Source organism: Corvus hawaiiensis, chromosome 6 (genome assembly GCF_020740725.1).
Source record: "Corvus hawaiiensis isolate bCorHaw1 chromosome 6, bCorHaw1.pri.cur, whole genome shotgun sequence".
NCBI classification, from domain to species: Eukaryota; Metazoa; Chordata; class Aves; order Passeriformes; family Corvidae; genus Corvus; species Corvus hawaiiensis.
The window spans coordinates 65,205,467-65,227,761 of record NC_063218.1 but is presented as its reverse complement, the minus strand read 5'-3'; the positions used below and the strand labels follow the sequence as shown (position 1 = coordinate 65,227,761).

General features: G+C 54.8%; 3 protein-coding genes and 1 long non-coding RNA gene across 5 annotated transcripts; 2 read left to right on the top strand and 2 right to left on the bottom strand.

Moving 5' to 3' along the window:
- Positions 1-391: 391 nt before the first annotated feature.
- On the top strand, positions 392-14,709 carry DNAJC17 (DnaJ heat shock protein family (Hsp40) member C17). 2 transcript variants are annotated; one of them, XM_048306769.1, is made up of 11 exons: positions 392-508; positions 1,934-2,003; positions 3,197-3,255; positions 3,997-4,084; positions 4,483-4,565; positions 4,956-5,052; positions 5,440-5,489; positions 6,003-6,080; positions 7,120-7,200; positions 8,081-8,209; positions 10,749-10,834. In XM_048306769.1, the coding sequence occupies exons 1-11, from the start codon at positions 431-433 to the stop codon at positions 10,812-10,814; spliced, it is 879 nt and encodes a 292-aa protein (XP_048162726.1). In that variant the 5' UTR covers positions 392-430; the 3' UTR covers positions 10,815-10,834. The 2 variants fall into 2 exon arrangements, with proteins under 2 accessions (XP_048162726.1, XP_048162725.1); XM_048306768.1 differs by lacking the exon at positions 10,749-10,834 and adding an exon at positions 14,501-14,709 and having other exon boundaries at positions 393-508.
- Positions 10,709-13,902, bottom strand: C6H15orf62 (chromosome 6 C15orf62 homolog). The gene is made up of 2 exons (XM_048306844.1): positions 12,472-13,902; positions 10,709-12,215 (listed from the first exon to the last, which is right to left on the bottom strand). The coding sequence occupies exon 2, from the start codon at positions 11,943-11,945 to the stop codon at positions 11,430-11,432; it is 516 nt and encodes a 171-aa protein (XP_048162801.1). The 5' UTR covers positions 11,946-12,215; positions 12,472-13,902; the 3' UTR covers positions 10,709-11,429.
- A 256-nt stretch (positions 14,710-14,965) lies between the features above and the next one.
- Positions 14,966-21,021, bottom strand: GCHFR (GTP cyclohydrolase I feedback regulator). Its single transcript, XM_048306863.1, has 3 exons — positions 20,911-21,021; positions 19,662-19,756; positions 14,966-15,790 (listed from the first exon to the last, which is right to left on the bottom strand). The coding sequence occupies exons 1-3, from the start codon at positions 20,944-20,946 to the stop codon at positions 15,667-15,669; spliced, it is 255 nt and encodes an 84-aa protein (XP_048162820.1). The 5' UTR covers positions 20,947-21,021; the 3' UTR covers positions 14,966-15,666.
- On the top strand, positions 19,697-21,959 carry LOC125327443. Its single transcript, XR_007204258.1, has 2 exons — positions 19,697-19,777; positions 20,422-21,959. It is a non-coding gene; the product is annotated as an uncharacterized LOC125327443 (long non-coding RNA).
- Positions 21,960-22,295: the final 336 nt, after the last annotated feature.

The following is a 22,295-nucleotide window of genomic DNA, read 5'->3' as shown; positions in this document are numbered from 1 at the left end:
TGTAGCTGGGCTCACACCACCCCGCGCTGGCACAGCCTTCCCGGGGAGGTGGTGGAGTGCCATCCCTGGAGGGATCCAACGCGTGCATGTGGATCTGTAAGTGGCACTTGGAGACGCGGTCAGTGGTGACCTTGCCGGACAGCAGGACGCCCGTGCACTTTTCCCTAAGGGCTCGGTGCCCGCGCACGGCCCCACGGGACCTGTAGTTTTCCTCCAGCTTCTCCCCGCTCGCAGCCGCCGCTAAAGAACTACACCACCCGGCATGCCCAGCATCGCGCTGCGCACCCTGGTCGTGCCCTTCCACTGGGGCCGCGCGGTGCATCGCGGTGCTTGTAGTCCAACCTCCCCGCGCGGTGCGTGGCGCGGCGGCCTGTGGGGACTACACTTCCCAGCGACCGCGGCGCCGGGAGCGGAACCGGGAAGCGCGAAGATGGCGGTGGATAAGGAGCTGTTGGAGCGGGACCTCTACGGGCTGCTGGGGATAGGGGAGAAGGCGTCCGAGAAGGAGGTGAGGGGCGCGGGCGGCTCGGGACGGGCTCCTATTGTCCCCTCCCTCCCTCCCTGTCCCGGTGTCCTCGGGAGCGGCGTGTTCCCGGCGCGGCGCGTGCTGCTCCCCAGTGCTGAGCTGAGGGGCTGCTCCCAGCGCTGCTGAGGGACCGGAGCTGTCAAACCTCGGGCAAAGCCCGGTTTTACTGATTTTGGCGTTGTCCCGTCCCGGTTTTACTGGGATTGGCGTCGTTCCCTCAATTCACCCCTGTCCCTTCTCAATCCTGCGGGGCAAGACCCGCCTTTGGAGGAGGAGATGGCTTGGAGAGAACTGCAGGGTTGAGCTGGGACACTGTTCCTCTCGTTCCTTTGTGTGCTTCCAGAAGGAAAATTTCCGCCTTTATCAAAACATCCGGTTGTTAAGAAGTTTGTCCGAGTGCCCAAAAGCCACGTGGTTCATTTTGTAGGGTTGGAATTACGCGTTCCCGGTTTTCAATTGAATTTTTTGGGGTAGTCGGTGCTAAACATAAGAAGGAAGCTCGGAGAAAGCTGCAGAGGGGCTTTGGACAAGGGCTTGGAAAAACAGGACAAGGGGGAACGGCTTCCCACTGCCAGAGAGCAGGGTTAGGTGGGACATTGGGAAGGAATTCTTTGCTGAGACGGGATGTTGGAGGATGGAGCCCGGGGAGGATACGACTGTCCCTCAGCTGGACTCTAACGCAGGAGGTGGGATCATCTGCAGGGCTTTTCCTGCACATTCCCACTCCCGGCAGCTTTGTCCACCAGGTGGGGCCGGGACACAACTTTTTCCACTTGTTTTAGTAGGGAATTGGTTGGGAGTGGGACAGAGCGGCTTCCTTTTTTCCTTTCCCCCTTTTTTTTTCCTTTCCACTTCTTTTTCCCTTTCCCCATTTTTTCGTTTCCCTTCCCTCTTTTTTTTTTTTTTTTTTTTTTCTCTTTCCCCCTTTTTCCCTTTCCTCTTTTTGGTTCCACTTCCCCCTTTTTTTCCTCCCCCCCTTTTTTCCTTTCCCATTTTTGCTTCCCTTTCCCTCTTTTTGGCTCTCTCTCTGGTTTTTTTCCCTTCCTCATTTTTTTATCCTCTCCCCCTTTTTTTTTTCCCCCCTCTCTTATTCTTTTTCCTTTCCTTCCCCCTCTTTGGTTTCCTTTCCCCTTATTTTTTTTCCTCTTCCCTTTTTTTATCATCTCCCCTTTTTTCCCTTCTCTCCCTTTTTCTTTCCCCTCTCCCCTTTTTTTCCCTCTCCCATTTTTTTACCTGAGGTTTCCTTGCTCCAACACAAGACACCTGGAACTAAAAACAGCTTTTAATAGCTCCAACTCCCTCCAGACACGGGGCCTGGCAGGTTACCCTTGAACTTGGTTTTCCAAGTTGCCTTTTTGGGCAGAGACAAACCAGTTCCCCCCAGTAACTCCCAGTGCGGCCCCGCAGGTGAAGACAGCGTTCCGGCAGAAGGCCCTGACCTGCCACCCGGACAAGAACCCGGACAACCCTCGGGCAGGTGAGATGGAGCAGCTCTTCCTGGCAGTTTTCACTTCTGCAGGCCCCTGGAAGTGGCTCTGCTTCCCTGGGTGCTGAGGGAGTGCCTGGGTGTCCCTGGGAATACACACAGGGCTGGGAGTTGCTCCCATTGGTGTTAACTCTGCTTTTTCAGGCTGAACAGTCCCTGCTGGGTTTAGAAACACCGGCGTTGGGGCAGTGCTGGAATTACAGTTGCACCTCTCCAGATCTTCCCAACCTTTGGCTGCTTGGACGCTGCTTTAATCCCTGTCTCTCACAATCCAAACTTCACCAGCACCCCATAAATCCTATTATCTGTGGGCAGGGCCCGTTTCTGGTAGGGGAAAAGCCCTGAGTGTTGGCTGAGCTCACCCAAACTGGGAGCAAGGCCTGGCTTCCTGGCAGGCTGCCCTGCTTTGGAGAGCAGCAGTGGTAAAAAGTAACAGCCACGAGGGAAGATCTGGGGGGTTGTACCTGCAGGAGGCTGAGGAGTGAGGGGAAGGATGTGGGGAAGCCTCCAGCTCGTCCCCATCCCCTTCCAGGAGGAGGGGCAGCAATCTTGAGGAAAAATGCCAGGTTTGGGTGTCGGGCTGAAAAGCTGGAGGCATGGAAGGGGGAATTCCAGCTGCCTGCAGCACGTGCTTGCTGTGGATGGAGCTTGTGGAGTTAGCAATTAGTTTCTTTCTTGTGTGTCAGTACTGATAATTCATCTTCATGAAAATAAGCATAATCTGCCAATGCTTATAACAGGACAAGAGGAAAGACTTCTAAAGGATAGATGGCTGTAATGCAACAACTTCCAGTCCAACATAAGTGGGACTTCCTGATGGTGTGTTTGTACACAAACAAGAGGAAGTTGAAGGAAAAGGACTGAGAGGGAGAAGGAAATTGTGAGCTCCAGCCAAATGTGGCGTGAAGGAGATATTGCAACCCAAAATAAGAAAAAATAAGTTTATGTGTTCCAAGATTTCTCTTAAAATGAAACAATCCCAAGTTTTGTTTCTTTATTTGCTCTCAAGTTTGTGTAACACCTTTGAGTCGAGGTGGCCCTGGTAGAGGTTGGCTTACAAACACTTTGGAAAGGTGATTTTTCTTCCTTGGAGAGACATTCCCACAGGAACTGTCTTTCCTGGTTCTTCCCCAGGTCCCTCACCTGCTTTCCCTCATCTTGCCCTTATTTCTTCTCCTTCCCAGCGGAAATCTTCCACCAGCTCTCCCAGGCCTTGGCCGTGCTCACAGATGCAGCAGCCAGGGTAAGGATGCTCCCTTGGGAAGGGTGGGACTTCAGGCTGTTGCTGGGAACTGTATTCCTGCCTGTCCTGCTCTCTGCTCCGACAGAGACTCCATGAATACAAGTCCCAGCTGTTGTTCCCAGTAATTCTCTCTCTGTGAGATCAAATCTCGGATGCCAGGTAACAGCTTGGAGAAATGTGGTGCTTGTGATTTGCTGCTCTGCCCTGAGCTGGTGCCTTTAATAATGTGCTGGACCGGGGCATATCCCGTTTGATAACACCAGTGATAGCCATCCCTGACTCAGGGACCCCCAGTTCCCATGGCAATGGTGTATCTGCCATTCCCCTCGAGTCAGGGGCTGGCACATGAGTAATACCTGGATGCAATTCCTGAGGCTCCAAGCTGGGACACAGGAGAGCTTGGATCCTTCTGGAGCTGTGAGGAAGTGGCTGAGAACCCACTGCCCAAGGCCTGAAAGAACCTGGAAATGTCCCTGGGAAGAATAAAAACAAACCAGAAATGAGCAAGGAACTCTCTCCAGATAAGCTCAGGAGGGAACAAAGTGCTGATTCCGGGTGGTGAGAGCTAAAAACATCAACTGGCTCCTCTTTTCAAGTGCTGGCAGAGCTCGTAGCCCAAGAAGCAGCAGATGCTTCACCCCTGCTGGCAGGGTTTCAATCCCTGATGTCGTTGTATTCCCTGCTTTCCAGTTTCTCTCCCGGTTTCCGTAGTTCCCCACTGTTGTGCTGGTTCCTTGGCAGGCAGCCTATGACAGGGTGAGGAGGGCGAAGAAGGAGGCTGCAGCAAGGACACAGAAGCTCGATGAGAAGAGGAAGAAAGTAAAGCTTGGTGAGAAAATCAAACCCTCACGTTCTCCTGAAGTCTCCCTCAGCTGGGTGTTTGCATTTCTCTGTGACAGGAATTCCCCAGGGATCGGTCCATCCATGTGGGATGACCCTGGTTTCTTCGTGCCCAGTGCAGTGCAGGAGCCACCTGGAATCTCCTCCCACAGCCATAGCTGGGGTGGTCCTGCTCTGGGAAGGAGGGAATTGGGTCCTGCTCTGGTAATTAGGGGGTTTGAGGACTGCTAAGACTCCTTTGGTGTGTGGGGGCAGAGGAGAGGCAGCAGAGCTAGCAGGATATTGGTGTAGCTGTAGCCAAGTTTGTGATCTTTCCATCTCCCTCTGGTCTGCAGGGGAAATTCAGATTCTCTTGGGATTGTTTTAATTCTGTTTCTTTCTCTGCAGATCTTGAAGCCAGAGAACGGGAAGCCCAGTGCCAGGAGAACGAAGAGGAGGAGGTCAGGATAACGAGATCATTAGAAGAAGAGGTAAGGATAAATTCTTAGTTCTCTCTGCTATTTTTGAGAAGAATTGCTGGAAGTATTTCCATTCAGGATGAAATCCATGAGATGAGGTGCAGCGAATCTCTGGATAGCAGTCCTTCAACCTTTGGGATTAAAAGGCTCTGTGAATCAGAGAATCCTGGAACGGTTTGAGTTGGAAGGGACCTTAAAGCCCATCCGGTTCCACTCCCTGCCATGCTCAGGGCCACCTTCCCCAGAGCAGGCTGCTCCTTTTGGAGTTGTCCCAGCAGAGCTGGCTGGAGGGGTGTCCCAGGAGATGGGAGTGAGGCCCAAGCTGTCCTTGGAAGTGTCCAGCTGGCGTTCCAGCCCTGGGTCTGTGCCTCAGGTGTCCGTGCCATGTTCCCTGTGCCGCAGATAATCCGCCTGCGTGAGGAGGGCTCCCGGCAGCTGGAGGAGCAGCAGAGGCTCGTCAGGGAGCAGATCCGCCTGGAAAGGGAGCAGCGCAGCCGGGGTGAGCACGGGGGAGCCCGGAGCCCTCACCTGCAGGGGGCACTGGGCTCTCTGGCAGCCGTCTACACTCTGCTTTTCCAGTTATCCCAGCATAACCCTCTTGCAGGGAAAAATGCCTCAGAACAGGTCTCCTACTTGTATTTTTGCTGACCCGTTCCTAGCAGCAAGTCTGGGCTTTCTAGAGGGGAAAAGTGCTGCCATGGAATATTCAGTTTGTGCTGCAGTTCCTGTTGCACAAGGTTTTTGGGGCTGGAATGGTCCAGTAGAAATCCCAAAGTGTTTCCTGTCGTCAGATGTATGTTCTCAGAGAAAATGTTGTGCTAAATGCTGAGGGATTTTCACCCATGTCCTCTCCATCTTTTTTTTTGTTGGCTTTCTCTCTCTTTAGGCAAGCAGGAAAGAAATGCAGCAGAAAGCAAAGTAACTCCTAAGCTCAAGGTAAGACATCCTCAGAAAGCTCAGTTTTGGTGAAAACTGGTAGAATGTGGTGGAAAACAGCAGGAACACTTCAACCCTGCTGAGCTGGCACTTCCTTCTTAACACTGGAGGTTAAATTCCCCCATGGAATGTGCATCATCAGGTGAACAGCTCCTGTCCTTGCTGTTAGAATTCCTCCCTCCCTCACCTTTTCTTTGTCTGCTCCAGATTTCTGAGCCTAGGATTGAGTTGTCTGTGCTTCAGGCACAGGGAAACATCTGCTAATTACCCTGGCAGAGCCATTAGCATCCTTTCAAGTGCGATCTTTTTTTATCCCATCGAGCAGCAGCGTTTCTCCCTGTTCCCCAAACAGTTTGTTCCCTGTGCTCACTCCCAAGCTGAGATCACTGTCTTGGCAGGCCCGGGAGTGTGGCTGTAAATAGCAGACATGGGGAATGTGCAGGGGGGTGGCAGCTGCTTGAGCAGGCAGCGCATCCGAACGGGAAAGATGAACTCCTGCCCTTTGTTTCCCAGCTCAGGTGGAAATGCAGGAAGGAAGATGAGACGGGAGGAGGATACTCCAAAGATGTGCTGTTGCAGATCCTGCAGAAGGTCCTGTCTGGCGCTCTTCCCTGTTTATCACTGGGTCTTCCCCTGCTCTCAGTGCTGTAAGGAGAGTGAATTCTGGGAAGCTGCGTATCACAGAATCATGGAATGGTTTGGGTTGCAAGTGACCTTAAAAATGATTCAGCTCCACCCTTTGCCATGGGAAGGGACCCCGTCCACTAGCCCAGGTTGCTCCAAGCCCCATCCAGCCTGGCCTTGGACACTGCCAGGGATGGGGCAGCCCCATCTTCTCTGGGCACCCTGTGCTGGGGTCTCAGCACCTGCACAGGGAAGGATTTTATCTTAACAATCTCATCTGAACAGATAATCTGATCTAAATATCCAGTTCGAAGCCATTCCCTGTGTCCTGTCCCTCCACTCCCTTGTAAGCTATAAGCTGGAGTGGCTCACTTTCTTCCCTGTTCATCTTTCTCATGCAGTTTTCAGAGCTCATCAGCATGATCGTGGAGTCAATTAAGGTTGGAAAAGATCTCTTAAAGCATCAAATCCAACCTTTGAACCAAGTTGGATCCTTTGATCCGTGAGCTGGGAGCTGTTTCCCAGCTTACAGCTCTGCCTGGCTCCCAGCAGGGACTCCTGCTGAAGCAGAGCAGCAGCAGGCTCTTCCCCCTGGATGCTCCCTGCCCACTTAATCTGGCTCCGTGGCTGTGGTGCACTCTTTCCTTCTCTTCAAGCACTCCACATCCCTGCTGTGGGAAGTGCAGAGACAGGCACAGACAAGCCTTTGATCTGATCAATCCCAGCCTGGCATCTTTATTTTCCCTCTAAACTCTGGCTCTGTGCTCAGCAGCCCTCTTGCACCGGGGCTTGCTGGGAGCCAAGTGTGGAGCTCCATGTCTTCCCAGATTATTTCCTGGAGGGACAGAAATGGTGGGATCAGTGGAAGCAGGACAGAAATGGTGCCAGCTCAAGCCTCATGTCTGTGAAAACACATGTTTTCTCTTGTGTTCATTTGATAAATGAACTTGACGTCTCTCCTGGCTCTGTTATTAACTTCCCTTTCTTCCTTTCCTTCTTTCCACAGTATGGAGATGTGCTCAATTTGTTGATCTCCAGCAGGAAGACTGGGAGTGCAGTGGTGGAATTTGCCACGGTGAAGGCAGCTGTGAGTGTGCAGAGCCCCTGCTGGGTGTGCTGGGGGTGGCACAGGACGGGGTGACAGCCAGGACACTGCCCTGTCATTAAGGCAGTGGAGAAGGGTAATGAGAGTCTGAAGGCACAGAGGCACGAAGGGAGTGGCGCAGCTGGAGGCACAGACCCAGAGATCAGGCACATAAACAGGTTGTGCATGGAACAGGCTGAGGGAAGAGGCGCTGCCTTAAAGATCAGGCACCGAGCACTTACTCACCTCTCTCTGAAGGTGAAATACCTTGGAGTTGGGCTTTTGTGTTTTGGAGGTGATACCAGGCATTTGCAGTGAAAAACAACCCAAAATGTCTTGGCTCACTGTGAGTTAGAATAATTCATGTGGCCGTGGGAGCAGAAATCATCAGTTACCTTAAATTTTAGTGGTTCCATCAGCTTGGGCTGTACAAGAGTCTCTCTATTCCTTGTTTGCTGTTCTTTCACTCACATCCAAGTAATAAAACCCCCCAGAACTGTGTGTGACCTGTTCATCAAAACTATTGGCAGGGGTGTGGACTGTAAAGGTGCTTCCCATGTAGTGAAATCTGAGAGTCACGGAATGCTTTGGGTTAGAAGGATCCTTAAATTCTTATGGAATGGAATCAGAGGATGGTTTGGGTTTGAAGGGCCCTTGAAAGATCATCCAATTCAAGCCCCCTGCCACGGGCAGGGACACCTCTCACTATCCCAGGTTGCTCCAAGCCCCGTCCAACCTGGCCTGGAGCACTTCCAGGGATTGGTCTTGTTTGTTCCCTACTTGGCCTTGAGGCCAGCCTGAGATGGGAGCACGATTCTTAGTGACCTGTGAGGGAGCAGGGTCTGGAATTCGGGTGGTGATGGAAGGATGTTTTCCCTGCCAGGAGATGGCTGTGAAGAATGAGGTTGGCCTGCTAAATAACCCCCTGAAGATTTCCTGGCTGGAAGGCCAGCCCCAGAGCCACCCCAGCACCGTCCTCCCTGACAGCACCAGCCAGCCCAGGACCTCCCAGGTAAGGACAGTGGGCTGTGGGATGCAAATCTGGTGCTGTAACAACCCAAATCTCAGTGTGCTCTGTAGCTGTGGTCACATAGAAGCTCTTGGTGCCAGGCCTGGCTTTCCCAGCAGCCTTTCTGTGCTGGATCAGTGGCTTTCTAAAGGACCTCTTGCCTGGGCAGCAGCACACTGGGAGCTGGAGCTATTTGGATGACTGGATCTTCACACATTCCCTTTGTCCCAAGTGAAGAGCAAGGGTATTCCTTGCTCAGCCCAAAGCCTCCAGTGCCACTCTGATGGGATTTTTTAAAATGTGTTGACTGTTGGAATCCTCTGGGTGAGAGCTGCTGAGAAGTTCTTTTAGGGAGCCTTGGTTACTCACTGCGTTCACAGGAGGAGGAAATTTCAGTGCTGGAAGCAAACCTCTGTTCTTAGGGTCTGCAGGAGGGAGGAGAAAGCAATATCAAACTGAATGCCCTTTTGTGTGTTCACTCCCTAAATATTTCAAGCTTCTGAGATTGTTCAGTGCATTCACTCTCTTGATGTTTTATTAAGCACTTTATTTATATTATTTGTAATTGTACATCAGAATGCCCGGTTGTTATCCTGTCCATGCAGGACCAGGGAGAGTCCTGCAGCCACAGGAGATTCACCAGAGGGTTAGGAGGGAAACTGAGGCAAAAAGCAGACTCCAAACCAGGTTATTAGTGAATTGCTCACTAGCAGAGAGTGAGAGCTGGCCCGTTCCTGCCGAAGGGGGCTGCTGGTGTGGTCGGAGCTCAGTAGTGGATTCCAGCCTGCGTGGGTTCAGATCCCCGAGTGTGTCCTGGCCTGTTCCCATGCCCAAAGCTTGTTGGTGTGGAAGTGCAGCGTCTGCCTGCGGTGCAGGATTAGTGTGGTGAGGCAGCAGGGAGAGCAGGAAAGCAGCACAGGGTGCTGGTGACTCAGCTCTGCCCTGCACAGCCTCCTCAATCCCACCTGGCTCTGGGCATGGCGAGGAGCTGCTGCCAGGGACCTGCATCCTTCCCAGGAGTCGCACTGCTGGTGCTTGGCTGTCCTTTCTGCTGCTCTTACCTGTGAGAAGCTGTGATTGCACTGCAGCCTTGGATCTCCAAGCTGCTCTCCTTCCTGTTTGTCCTTGTTCCTACTCCAGACCCTCTCCAAATCCTCCTGCTGCATCCAGTAGGATGCTTCTAAAACCTGTAATGTGTTAACAGCTCCCCTTGGCCAATCTGCTTCCAGCTGACTTAACTTGTGCTCTCCAGTTGAAGACTGTGCAGAGTGAGCTCCCAGATCCCTTTTCCCCCTGCCTCTTCCTTTCACACCCAGCCTGGCTTCCCAGCCACCAGGCTCCACGTTCCTGCTTCCAGGCTGCACTTACCTCATTCTGATTTAAGCTGCTCTTGCTTCCTATTTGCTTCCCCCCTCTGTTTTTGTCTGAATCCACCCCCGTTCTCTTCCCACTCTGTGCAAAAGCAGCTCCTTCCCTGCTCTGCTCCAGGAAACAACCCAAACCTGCAGTGTTCTCATGGCAACATGCTCCCTACTCATCCTCTGCTCCTTGTCTGGGACAGGCAGCCCAAAAATCTGCCGGTGAAGGACAGCCAGACCCCAGCCAGAGGGGTTTGGAAGCAGCTCCCAGGTGGAAGCTGTGCTGTGAGGAGGCTGCTCTGCTTCCACAGCCTTGTTGTCTCCTGCAGCAACAGGTGCACGTTGTCCAGCAGTTCCTGGAGAGCTGCTGGAGCCAAGCAGGCTCCAGTTGCCCTTGGAATTCAAGAGCTGTGGCTTGGCCAGTGTTACTCCAGGCTATTGAGAGCAGTGGCTGTGTGATGGTTCAAAGCACACACAGCGGCTGTGGAGAGCTTGTTTTGCCACTCCAGCAGCGTGGAACACTCGATTTTGGGAATGTTTTCCCTGCTCCTGCAGTGGCATTTCCCTGCCAGTGCTCCTCAGCCATTCAGTCCTGAGAAGAGCCTCCTGCCTGGCACTCTTGCACCTTTTCTAAGCTCCTTTGAGGTTTCAGAGGGTTTATTTCCTGCTATCTGACTTTGGGAGGTGAATCTTGCAGGGTAAGAGGCAGCTGTGCTTTCCCTGGAATATCCCTGCAGGTTGCTTTGGCCGCTTCCAAAGCTCCTGGTTATCTGGGGGCGTGGAGGTTTTATTATTGTTATTTTTTAAAAGAGCCATAATAGTCAAAAAGGTAAGAACTGGTAGTTTCTTTCAGCAGTTTGTCCTGATGCTGCCCAGAATGTTCTCAGCCTGGCAAAGCCCTTCCCACTGCCCAGCTCAGGGTGGGGCACTGTTCCTGTCTTGTCCCGAGCTGTGTGAGCTCTCCTCAGGTCCCAGCAGCTCTGTCCTTCCCCCAGCCCAGAGAAGCAGAGCCACACTGGTTCCCCTCCCCTCATAAAACCCTGCAGTGCCAGGGAGGATGGGTCTGGGCTGCTCCAGATACCCTGTGCTCCTGGTGCCTGGGGTTTCTGTGGCTTGCTCCCAAAGAAATGAGGCAACCAGACACTTCCAGTCACAGATACATTTATTCTTCCATGTCTGTACAGCTGGGAGCTCAGTGCATGCGTGAGGCAGCAGTGTCAGAGACATCTCTTCTCCTGCCAGGAGGGTAAATCCACTGCTGGTGCTGTATCAGGAGCCTACATGGATGCTTACCTGTTTCCAGGCTGGGAGTGCCACCTGTACTGGAGTTAGGGGAGAAGAAACCCACAAGGAGGCAGAGAAAAAACGGAGGAGCAGCTTTGAGCTTTCACATCCAAACACGGTGGGAGGAGAAGCCCCAGTTCCCGTCCCTCAGCCCTCAAAGCTTTGCCTTTGGGGTGCAGTGCTGCTGCCTCCTTGCAGGCTGCCTGCTGCTCCACAAGTGATCCGTGCCAAATCCCTGTGTGTCCCTGCCCCCCAGTGTTACATCCCCAAAGTAAGTCTTTCCCAAAAAATGCCAGTCTTCCCCGAGGAGGGGACGTGCAGTTCAGTGTGGGAAATTCCTGGGGTGGAGAGTGGAAAGTTGCCCAGGAGACAGCAGACAGTGCTCTCACCTGAGCACATAGCCCGTGAGCTCTGCTCCAGAGGATTCCTTGGCCAGGACAGGGATGATCTCTGGTGGGTGAGGCGAGGACAACAAAACAGGCCACACACAACAGGCACGCTCCAGCATCCTTCCTCCCGCCGGGGTCGGAGGAAGCGGCAGCAGCAGTGAGTAACTGGGGTGTGATGGACAAGGAGTACCTTCAAATGGCGTAATCCCTTGGGTTCTGTTTCCTGAGGGTCTGCAGCACATCCTCGAGCAGCGAGAGCCCCAAATCCACTTTGAAGGACAGGAAGGGGTCAGCCAGGTCGGGAAGAGTGGTGCTGTTCTGGAGACCTGCCTCTGAGGGGCCGTGGTCTGTAGCCTGGTCCTTGTGCGTTGGAGAGGCTTTGTGGTACGGAGCAGCATCGGAAAAGGAGAGGTTGGAGTGGGAATCTGTGTGATCGATGATGTTGGGGCAGCTGGAACTGTCCAGGTACAGCCGGGGAGGCTTGGGAGGGGCTTGTGCCTTGGCCAGGTTCTGCTCGCTCTGACAGGACAGGTACTCAGACTTGTCCTTCAGATCCCTCAAGCATTCCCTCTTCTGGCCGTCCGTGTCCAGCGTGTGGCTGTTCTGGTTCAGGATGATGACTTGGTTGCCCAGCTTTTTGTGCCTCCTGAGGGAGAAGCGCCGGAAGAAGGTGGTGGACTTGATGGACCCCCTGCGCCAAGTATCCATGCCGAGGGAAGGCAGCGAGGAGCAGCAGTGCTGACTCCTCACAGGCGGGAGCCGAGGGATCAGCAGCGAGCCACGCAACGGGAGCAACTTCTTCCTGCCCCGTTCCCGGAGCTGCGAGGAACACGGGGAGGCTGGTAGTGCAGGAAATGCAAACTCCACGCCGTGGCAAGGAGCACTTGGCTCAGCTCGGATCTCAGGGAGTCTCCTCCTGGAGCGGAGAGGAGCGGCGGCGTGAGAGCGAGCTCGTTAAACGCGTGCTGCGGCTCCGGGCTGGTGGGGAACAGCAGAGGCACAGTCACCATGAGAACAGATCTAATCTGGCATCTAGAACAGAAGGGCACTCGGGTGCCATGGTAACCGGGCACCTTCTGTGGAGGGGCACCGCCGGAAAAGCGCCGTGGGTGGCTGGGAACGAGATGGTGACTCAGTGCCACCGAAGGAACCCAGGGAATACGGGCGAAGGGGGATGTAAAAAGCGACAACGCGGGAGGCAGCGTTGGGAGAATGGAGTGCCAAGGAGACTTACGCCCTGTTGGAGCAGCCCAGAGTCCAGGAGCGGAGAGGTGAAGCTGCCGGAGCACTCGCAGAACTGGGCTGGCCACGCTCACCAGGATGAAGCAGCAAGTCCAGGGAGAACTCAGCCAGGAGTCCAGGAATTCAGCCAGGTTGGACCCAGGATGCCAAAGCTCCCCAGCGCTGCCGCCGCCGTCCCTTCATGTGCCACCCGTCGCTGCTTCCCGGGCTGCAGCTCCCTGCGTGGATGTGTTTGTTTCGAGCCAAGCCCTTGCTGAGTCAGCCACGTCAGAAACTGGGTTTCACTCGATTGGTAATTGCCAGGATTGCAGGAAGTAGGTGTGTGGAGTGGCGAAGCCTCAGCCCACGCTCACGCACCCGGGAGCACGTGCTGGGAGCCCACCTGGATCAGGCTGCTCTCCCTCCTGCCGCTCCGAGGGCTCCTCGTGTCAGCAGAGCTCCCAAACCAGGCTGCAAATAATCTCCTGTCTGTTTTAAATTTCAATCCCAGTGTGAGGTGGGGCTTCAGGTTTGTGTGGGTGATTCATCTGCATGAGTCTCACGCAGCCTCTTCCATCCAGCCCAGCAAATTCCTGAGGCTGGTGGATGGGACTTGGAAAGATCCCGGCTGAGGGCTGATGCCATCGGTGCTTTCTCAGAGACTGCTGCTGCCAGTACCCAAAGGTCATTTCGTTCAGGTGGCTCCTAAGACACCAATTAGACTCTTAATTTCCCACTTGATGTTCTGTTATCTGTTGTGGGCTTTCATTGTGTCCTCGCAGCCGGAGGAGCCACTTTGCTGGCATGGGATAAGGAATTGCACTCGCCCATGTTTCCATGTGGAGACTTAGTAGCTGTGCTATTGCCTTCGTGTCCCTTCTGCTTCCTAAGAAATCCTTAAATACCTGGAGAAGCTGTGGCTGCCCAATCCCTGGAAGTGTTCAAAGCCAGGTGGGAGCAGCCTGGGCACGAGGTTGGAACCAGATGATGTTTAAGGTCCCTTCCCACCCAAACCATTGTGGGTGTGGGATTCCGTGATTCTCCGCGATCACCACTTAACCCGCTTCCTAGAAAAATGAACATGAAGGGGTTTTTTCCATTCACCTTCTCTCAAGACGTTTTTATTTCCACCTGAACTGTCAAGGAACGAGCTGGATGTTTCCAAGCCTTGCAGTGCTTTCATACATCCAAAATAGCGCGGCCACCTACCAGTGTGGAATGGCTTTGGAAGCAGTTCCAAAGCACCAGAGCAGCTGTCATCTGCTGCCCACGTTCATTAGGCAGAGTCTGCAATCGACTGCCTTGACGTGACAGTTGCTGCCACACACAGCAGCAAGGCTCCGGGAGCTTTGGAAAACTGTTCCATTCCTGTGTCAGGTTTGGGAACATCCCTGGTGGTTTTCTTTCTGCAGCCGCTTAGAATCACGGAATTGTTCCTGTTGGAAAAGACCTCCAAGGTCATTGATAGCAGCTGTTGGAATCATGGAATGGTTTGGGTGGGAAGGGACCTTAAAGCCCATCCAGTCCCACCCTCTGCCACTATCCCTCCAAGCCCCATCCAGCCTGGCCTGGAACACTTCCAGGGATCCAGAGGCAGCCACAGCTTCTGTGGGCACCCTGTGCCAGGGCCTCAGCACCATCAGACTTAGTCACTTCCATGACTAATCCACGAAGGTTTGATTTTTTATGGCATTAGCCTTTATAACAGGTGAAGTGTATGCTGGACTTCGAGCACCAGCGTTGTAGGTGCAGGGTGAGCTTGTCATCCCAAATAATGCCCCATCCGGCCTCATGGAATGCTGGCTCCGTGTCTGTCCCTCTTTCCTCACCAACCACATTTACCGCTGGTTATTTTTAATCATCATTTTAATAACAATTCCTGGTTATTCCCCATAGCCAGGCAGCTTTCACCCACCTCACCCAATTTCTGTGGGATCAAATTGCTTCCTGCCCAGAACACCGATGTTGTGAGGGGGATTTGGGGAGGGTCTGGGAGTCTGTGCTGTCCTGACGGGTTGTGTGTGTTTCCTGCTCCTTCCCAGGCGTCGGTGGTGTCCGAGCGGGACTACGAGAGCCTGGTGATGATGAGGATGCGCCAGGCAGCTGAGAGGCAGCAGCTCATCGAGCAGCTCCAGCGGGAAGACGAGGAGGAAAAGTCCCACACTTAGCGTGAGAGTATGGATTCTCCCCACCCCTCCGTCCCCCCAGAGCTGTTTCTTAATTTAAGTCAATAAACCTCCTTTTTTTTAAAGGTAGTGTGGGAATAAAAACTCCCAGGGAATGCAGCCCTTATCCCTTTCCAGGTTTGGGGAAGGAGTGGCTGCCTGAGCTTCACAGAGTGCAGGTGTTACCCTGCCAGTGTGTGCCCAGAGCAGCTGCCCCATCCTGTGGGACAGGGTGTGAGAGGTGCCATCAGAACACCAAACCTTGGAGCTTTTAGTCCCTGAAAGCTTGGATCCAGAGGGCTTTGGCCACAGCTTTAAGCAACCCACAGGAGGACGCTGGTCTCTGCGCAGCAATGTTTTATTGGTGTTACCCCCACAGCAGGATCCATACACAGCTGCAGACATTCCAGCAGTGTTGGGATTAGAGCCTGCGCCTGGAATAGTCACACAACCTTTCTGTGTTACTTTGGGAACCCCGTGTTAGGCTTGGAGGGCAGTCTGGATCAGGAAGTCTGGTGGTGCTGCTGAGATGGGAACAGGCCTTGCTGCCAAGGGAAGGGATTCTCGGAGCACTGGGGGTAGGTTTAGTGGTTCCTCCTTGGATTTCAGGGATGAGATGGGATGGTGTCCGTGCTTGGTGTCCCTCCCTAACCCCCTGGCCCAGGAGAAGGCACGGAGCTCTCCGGGGCAGCCTGAGGAGGAGGCAGACAGGTCTTACTGAGCTTCCTCCGGGGCATGCTGAATACATGATTAAAATGTAAAAAGCTGGAGTTTGCCAGACTGCCATCCTGCTGAAGGCAGAGCTGGAGCCATCTGTTCCCTCTGCCTGATTCTGGGCATACCTTCCTCCCCCTGCTCTTGGGAAATGACAGGGATGGCAAAATTCCACTGGGTCCAGCTCTGCCTCCACACACCCTTCCTCCCCCTGCCCGAGTGCCTGGAGTCTGGGACAGGAGGGAAATAAGGGGGAAAAATTTGCTGCCAGTCCTAGAAGACGATCTCCAGCAGGATGTCATCTGTGTGGAACGCCGGATTCTCCCTGGCTATTCCCTGTGGAGGCACCAGACCAGGGTCTGGCCCACGCCGGTCATGCTGACCACACGGTAGCCGAGGCTCTCCAGCTTGTCCAGGACCACGCGCGGAGCGTCGTTCACGTAGTACTCACAGCTGCACCCAGGAAAGACGGGAATAAGGTGAGCTGGGGGGGGACAGAGACGGGGATTTCCTGGTGGAAGTGAGCCTGCCTCGCTCCTGACCCCTGTAGGACCAGCGGCCACACCTGGCACGGGCTGGGCGAGTGTGACGCAGGGCCTTGGTTAACCCCAGGGGAAGGCACAGCCCACGGTGCCAAACCACGGGAATCCTGTCCGGGAGGGAAGGATCAGGCTGAATGGGAATGTGGCTCAGGGCCGGTGTCCAGAGCCACGTGCTGCTCGGTAACTGGGCTGGCACTGTGGCGGAGGGCTCACAGGTAAACACAGGCGAGCACGTTTTTAACACACCTGGGAATTCGTGGAGGAGGAGAGGAATGATTCAGGTGTATCTAAGGAAGGAAATCCCAGCGTTCTGCCTATGTCAGAGCACGTCTGTGAGCTGGGTGGGTTTGAGAGTCTGTTGGAATTTGGGGATTGGAAGAAGGTGCTGCTTTCAGCCAGGTGGGAAACCTTTGGAAAGCCAGTAGTCATCCATCCTGCATGGAGGTGCCAGGTGAGGTGAGCCCAGGCTACTCTGCTCTGGCAGTGCCTGGGAACTGATACTGGATCCTTGTCCAGCTCTGATTCCCAGTTGGTTTGTGCTGGCTCTGTGCTTGGAGCAGAAGCTGTCCCACATTCCTACCCCTTGATCCCACAAGTTCGAGGGCTGTGATGCTGCTCCCCAGTGAGGGGACCAGACACAAACTGGGCTGAATTGGGTGGGGACAGCCGAGCTGAGCTGGCCAGTGGGACCTTTGGCACTGGATGTGCCAGCCTTTCCTTTGACTTCTGGGACAAAGCCAAGAGCAGCTCAGCTGTAGCTGACTCGCAGTGCCGGATAAGCGGATAATGACAGGCTGCAGGATCCCTGGGGATCCTGTTTGGGCACCTGAACAAAGCCTCTCCTGCTTTTCCTACTAATAATGATAAAAAAGGATCCAAAAGCCTTTCCAAAGCTGCTCCTGCTTGGATTTCGGAGCCGTGCTGGGGCTGGGAGTGCTTTAAAGCGCAAAATAACCCTGAGATGTGAGAGATTTTCCAGTTTCTCAAGACAGACTGTACTTGGCTGTAATTATAGATGTGGTGTAAAGATAATGTGCATTATTATAAGTGTCTTTGAAGTCTGTGCTTTCTCCAGGAGGGTTGCCACATACCCTTCAGATTCGCAGGGGGAGCTGGTAAATATTATTCCCATTATTCAGAGGAAGTAGCAGAGGCAGGGATTTGTAGGAACCTAAAAAACGGAGTGACTGAGCTAAAAGCAGGAGGGAAGAGTTCCCAGGGCTTTATCACAGCTGTGAGTTGAGGGAAATGAAGACTGCACCCTGTGGGTATCAGATACGCTGCCGTCTCCGTGTGCATCCAGTCGGGATGGAGGGGCTGGGATACCTGCAAAGCCTTTTCTCCCAGGTAAACACCAGCAGGGAGAAGAGGAGTCGTGCCAGACTGGAGAGGACTTGTGCCCTGGCACAGGTTGGGTTGTGGTCCCACCAGCTCTGCCTCCAGGTGCACCAAACCCAGAGAGCCCAGAGCTGCACCCACAGGTATGGGGCAGGAGCGTCCTCGGCATGCAGCAATTTTTAGGGATGGAGCAGCCAACCTCTTTGGGATCTATGCCCAGCTCTCCTTCAGCTCCCTGAGGATGGGTTTGGCTGTGCCTGGAGGAGCAGGGACATGGAATTTTAGCAGCTGTCTTAGCCCTCAGCTCCCAAATGCAAAGGAAGGCATCGGGTTGCAGTTAAGATCAAAGGATGCTGGACGTGCCCAGACAGGGATTGGCTGTCCCTTACCACATCTGGCTGTCCCTTGCCACATCTGGCTGTCCCTTGCCACACCTGGCTGCCCCCAGGGCTCTGACCCCAACACGGAGGGCAGGGACCACATCCCTGCTCCCCACTTAATGAGGGGCCGTGTGTCTGTGCAGAGCTGCGGAACAGGATCCGTGCGCTCCCTCCTTACAGGGATTTCAGTGCTTCACCTGTACATCCCAGTTTCCCAGCAGGTCTGTGCTGCTCAGGCTTTTCCTTCAGGCTCCCTGTAAGGTCATGGTTAAAGTTTTGGGGTCCAAGGTGCTACAGGAAGGGGGTTTGCAGCATCCGTAGCCAGGCTCTGCTCATGAAGGAGTTGGGGATGGAAAATCCTGCTTGGCCACAGTGCAGATCCTGGAGCTCCCAGCCCTGGTTGGGATTCTGGAGGAGGCAGCCGGGCTTGCCCCGCTGGCACGTGGCTGTGCTCTCGGGGCTGCCAGCAGCCACATTCCAGCCGGGGACTTTGCCCACTGCCTGTTGCTCAGGCACACGCAGGGAGGACGTGCCGTGCCGCAGGGATGGGCCGCGGGGATGTGCTGCAGGGATGTGCCGCGGGGACACAGCGGAGTTCCCAGCTGTGACAGGCCGTGCCGAGGAGCAGGTGGGGCAAGAGCAGCTCAAAACGCTCCGGGCCACAGGGAGGGGAGAAAGGTGGTGAATCCACCAGGGAGATCCCATAGGAAGCTCGTATCCCTTCTCCCAAACAAGCAGAACATGGTGCTCCTGTTCCTTACAGCACTGTGGCTCCCCCAGCTGCTGGGGCAGGCACCACAGGGGCTTTTATCTGTCTGTGCCTTCCTTTTCCACGTGAATCCCAGGGATCCTAGCCCAAATCTCTCCGGATCCAGTTCTTTCCTGGAGCCTGCTGTTTCTCCCCGCTCTGTCTCCCGTCCCGTTGCGTAACTCCGGGCTTGGCGCGGCGGGTGGCAGCACGGATGCTGGCACTGCTGTCAATCTCTGCCCACCCACAGGCTTGGGAATAGCAGCACGGAGATGGATCAGCCTGGCAAACCCCCCCAGGAATTCGGCTGGGATGGAGACGGGGCCCTCAATACTTACATTTTATCTCCTCATCATTAACATTTCCCACCCCACTCAGATTTTAACGCTGCAGCAACCGAGGATCCAGCACCTGGTGTTCGTGCCAGGCTGGTGCTGAGTAGGTGGGTTTTCCCAGCTCCATGCATGGAATGAGATGGAATGTTGGGATGAGATGCCCCTGCTGTGTAATGCCTTGTCCTTCTCCTCCTCTCCTTTTCCTCCTTCTCCTACTCCACACCACGGCACATGGGACACAGCAGGAATCGAGCTGCTCCTCTCTGTCAGGTTCTTTTGCATTTGGGGGTTTGTTTTGCTTTGCCATTGGTTTTTTTCCCAGGGAAAACCAAGAAGTGGGATATCAAGTGAGGGGAAAAAGGAAAAAAAAAAATTGGGCCAAACCATGAGGAAGATGCTGGTCACATCTCTGAGTGTTTGGCCGAAGGCTGGGGTCAAACTCGGTGTGGGCAGAGAGGGGGACATGGAGAAGTGTCAAATATCCACAGTTTGGGAGTATGCAGGTGGAGGGCTTGGAGTCAGGGGTGACACAGTGGGAAGCAGCTCCAACCTTGGGGCTCAGCTGCCCATGGAAAAGATTTGGGAGCTGTTGGGAAGGGCTGGCTTGGGTGAAACCTTGAGCTGCACTGGAGGATGGGATGGGATGGGATGGGATGGGATGGGATGGGATGGGATGGGATGGGATGGGATGGGATGGGACAGAACTGTGGATGAGCATCCCGGGTGGCTTGGCACCAGCAAGAAAGGCCACAGGCAGAGCAAGGCAGGGATGGCAGTGAGAGAGGGAAAGGTGAGTCAGGTGCTAGAACAGGGTCAGAGCAAGGGAAAATAAAGAACCAAGTGAAATATCGGGCAGCAATTCCTCATTAACAGGACACGTGCGAGTCCTGGGATTAACTGCACAGCTGGAAGGTGCTGTGGGGAATGCCAGGAGCGAAAATGTTCCGCATTTCTTGGGAAAATAAGGAGAGGAGGACTTACAAGTTGTTCCCCAGCGTGCTCCTCTTCGTGGCCCCCAGGATGCTCATCAGGTGGGGATCCGAGTGCTCGTCACCCACCATGGTGGGCCCAACCTCCTGTGGGACAGGCACGGAGCGGTGAGTGACCCGTGGTGCCACCCCCTGTTCCCAGCACAGCTCCAGTGAGAGCCCTGAGGGAAGGGAATTGCCATCAGCCCATCCTGGGAGGGGCCACTGCCAGGAAAGCGCTCGGTTTCCAGCCTGAGCTCGATGCCAAGTTTCAGGCTGGAAATGTTTGCTTTGCCCCTTTAGCAAAGAACAGAGTTTCCAAAGTCTCCTGGAGCCCTGCTGCTCCAGGCTGCTCCCTCCAGTGCCATAATCCAGGTATCCCTTCCTGTACCTTATCCTTAATCTCTCAACCAATTTGTACGATCCCCAGTGCTGCTGCCAGCAGCTGCTCTGGTGCTGCAGCATCCCCACACGTTCCCATTCCCAATCCACTGCTGCTTCCTTTGGGACATCTCCAGTTGCAGCAGTAGCAGTGTCCATCACAACTCCCTCACTTTGCTCATTTGCTGGTTTCACTGTCCCCGTTTCCTGCCCCAAACTGCACCAGCAGATCCAGGCTTTGGGAGGGGGATGACTGTCAGGAAAAGGGAACCCCCAGATAAAGACATGGCTGTGGGCTCCTCCAGCATCCTGCAGGATGTGGGTGCAGGATGTGGGTGCTGCCAGTGCCGGGGGGTAACGTTTGCTTTGTGGCTTCATCTGATAAGTGACAGCCAGCAATCCCATCAGTGCTCCCGGACGGTGATCCCAGCCGCTGATCCCAAACAGTGATCCCAACCACTGCCCGGCTCCTGCCAGCCCCACTCCCTTGGCCGCGTTTTCCACGCTGGAATGGCTGTTGGGGGCCGAGGGGAACCCAGCCGCCAGGACAAGTGGAGCCCTTTGGCGTCCGTGGGATCCTGCCGCAAGTTTCCCCAGGGAGTCGGGAGGGTTTGGGGGCAGCAGAGCCGCGCTGTGGGCACCGGGAGCTCTCACGGAGTTGTGCCGGACACCCCACACCGGCCGCTGGGGCCGTGCTGGGGGTCCCCCAAACCTGCATCACCCCAGCAGCAGCAGGGCCAGCCCATCCCGGGATCGCCGCGGGCCACCGGAGCCACCGCTGACGGGCGCACCGCGGGCTGAGCGGGTCCCACCGCTCGCCCCGGTCGGTCCCTGCCCGCCCCCCGGAATTCCCCAGCCCCGGGGGTCCCGCCGGGACTCACCAGGCGGATTTGGGTGCTAATGAGCAGGTACGGCATCTCCGCTCCGCCGCTCCCGCCGCTGCTCCCGGGGCACCGTGCCCGGGGCCGCCCCCGGTCCCGCCCCGCTGCCGCCGCCGCCCCCGGGCAGTGGCGGGGAAAAGGACTCCCAAAGGGGTCAGAGGGGCCCCGCCGGGGCTGGGGAGCGGGAGGCACCCGGGGGGCTCCGACGGATCCCTCGGGATCTCGGCTCTGCCGTCCCAACAAGGGATGGGCGGACGGTGAAGGGCTGGAAGGTGATGGAGCAGGAGGGGACAGGGGACAGAAGGTGATGAGCAGGGAAAGGTTGGACCGGGAGCTGATGGACCGGGAGATGATGGACGAGAAGGTGGTGGGCAAGGAGGTGATGGACCAGGAGCTGATGGACTGAGAGACAAAGGACAGGAGATGATGAGCAGGGAAAGGATGGACCAGGAGATGAGAGGCAGGGACGTGGAGGATGGGGAGATGGAGGATGGGGAGATGATGAGCAGGGAGACAGAGGACAGGAGATGATGCTCAGGGAGGCAATGAACAAGGAGATGATGGACAGGGAGATGATGGATAGGGGAGATGAAGCAACAGGAAATTAATAGCAGGGAGATAAAGGAGCAGGAAATGACAGCAGGGAGATGAGGACTGGGAGATGATGGAGCAGGAGCCAGGCAGGTGGCGAGCCCTGGGCCCTGCAGAGCATCCCTGCTCCCACCCCACAGCCCGACCAAACACTCCCCTGAAGCAGAATGTTCAGCATTACCGACGTTTTTTTGGGAAAAAATCTGTTTTTCTGCTGGCTGTCGAGTTTTTATCTGGTGACACAGGGGTTTAAATCCCTTCCTAATTTGAGGAGAAGCTCATTTCCTGGGACTGGGACAGGCAGAGGTGCTGCATATCCATTACTATTAATCTGTTATTAACCCCTATTAATTGTTGTTGTTATATTTATAATTATTATTGTTGCTAATTGTTATTATTGACATTGTCATTGACCCGTTGGTTGGGTTTGGTGAGGTGCAAGAAAAGCCAGAAGCTGACGGTCTCCTCTTCCTAAAACGCGTCCCATGAATCCCAGTGTGTCCATTTGGAGTTCTTCGTGGGATACCTCACCCCACGGGTTAAACATCAGCTTGTTTTGATCATTCCCATCCCCAGGAGAGCCTCTTCCCCGAGTCCTGAAACAGCTGGAATGTTTGCTCATTGCTCTCCTGTCCCAGGGCAAACCTGTTGCCCAATGAACTGGGGGCACCGTTCACCTGGCTGGGCTGGATTTTGACAGAGTTCCCATAATCCATGACCCCTCTGGACCTCTGCTGGTCTGTGGCTACGCAGGGAACAACACGGATATGAAATCCAGACCTTTCCAGAAATTA

Excerpts from the sequence above, each read along its gene's own strand:
- DNAJC17 (XM_048306768.1), top strand. The coding sequence starts at position 431 with ATGGCGGTGGATAAGGAGCTGTTGGAGCGGGACCTCTACGGGCTGCTG. Across the intron at positions 5,053-5,439 it reads AAGGGAGCAGCGCAGCCGGG|GCAAGCAGGAAAGAAATGCA; the intron begins GTGAGCACGGGG and ends CTCTCTCTTTAG. Across the intron at positions 5,490-6,002 it reads AAGTAACTCCTAAGCTCAAG|CTCAGGTGGAAATGCAGGAA; the intron begins GTAAGACATCCT and ends TTTGTTTCCCAG.
- C6H15orf62 (XM_048306844.1), bottom strand. The coding sequence starts at position 11,945 with ATGGATACTTGGCGCAGGGGGTCCATCAAGTCCACCACCTTCTTCCGG.
- GCHFR (XM_048306863.1), bottom strand. The coding sequence starts at position 20,946 with ATGCCGTACCTGCTCATTAGCACCCAAATCCGCCTG. Across the intron at positions 19,757-20,910 it reads TTAGCACCCAAATCCGCCTG|GAGGTTGGGCCCACCATGGT; the intron begins GTGAGTCCCGGC and ends CCTGTCCCACAG. Across the intron at positions 15,791-19,661 it reads AGCACGCTGGGGAACAACTT|CTGTGAGTACTACGTGAACG; the intron begins GTAAGTCCTCCT and ends TCCTGGGTGCAG.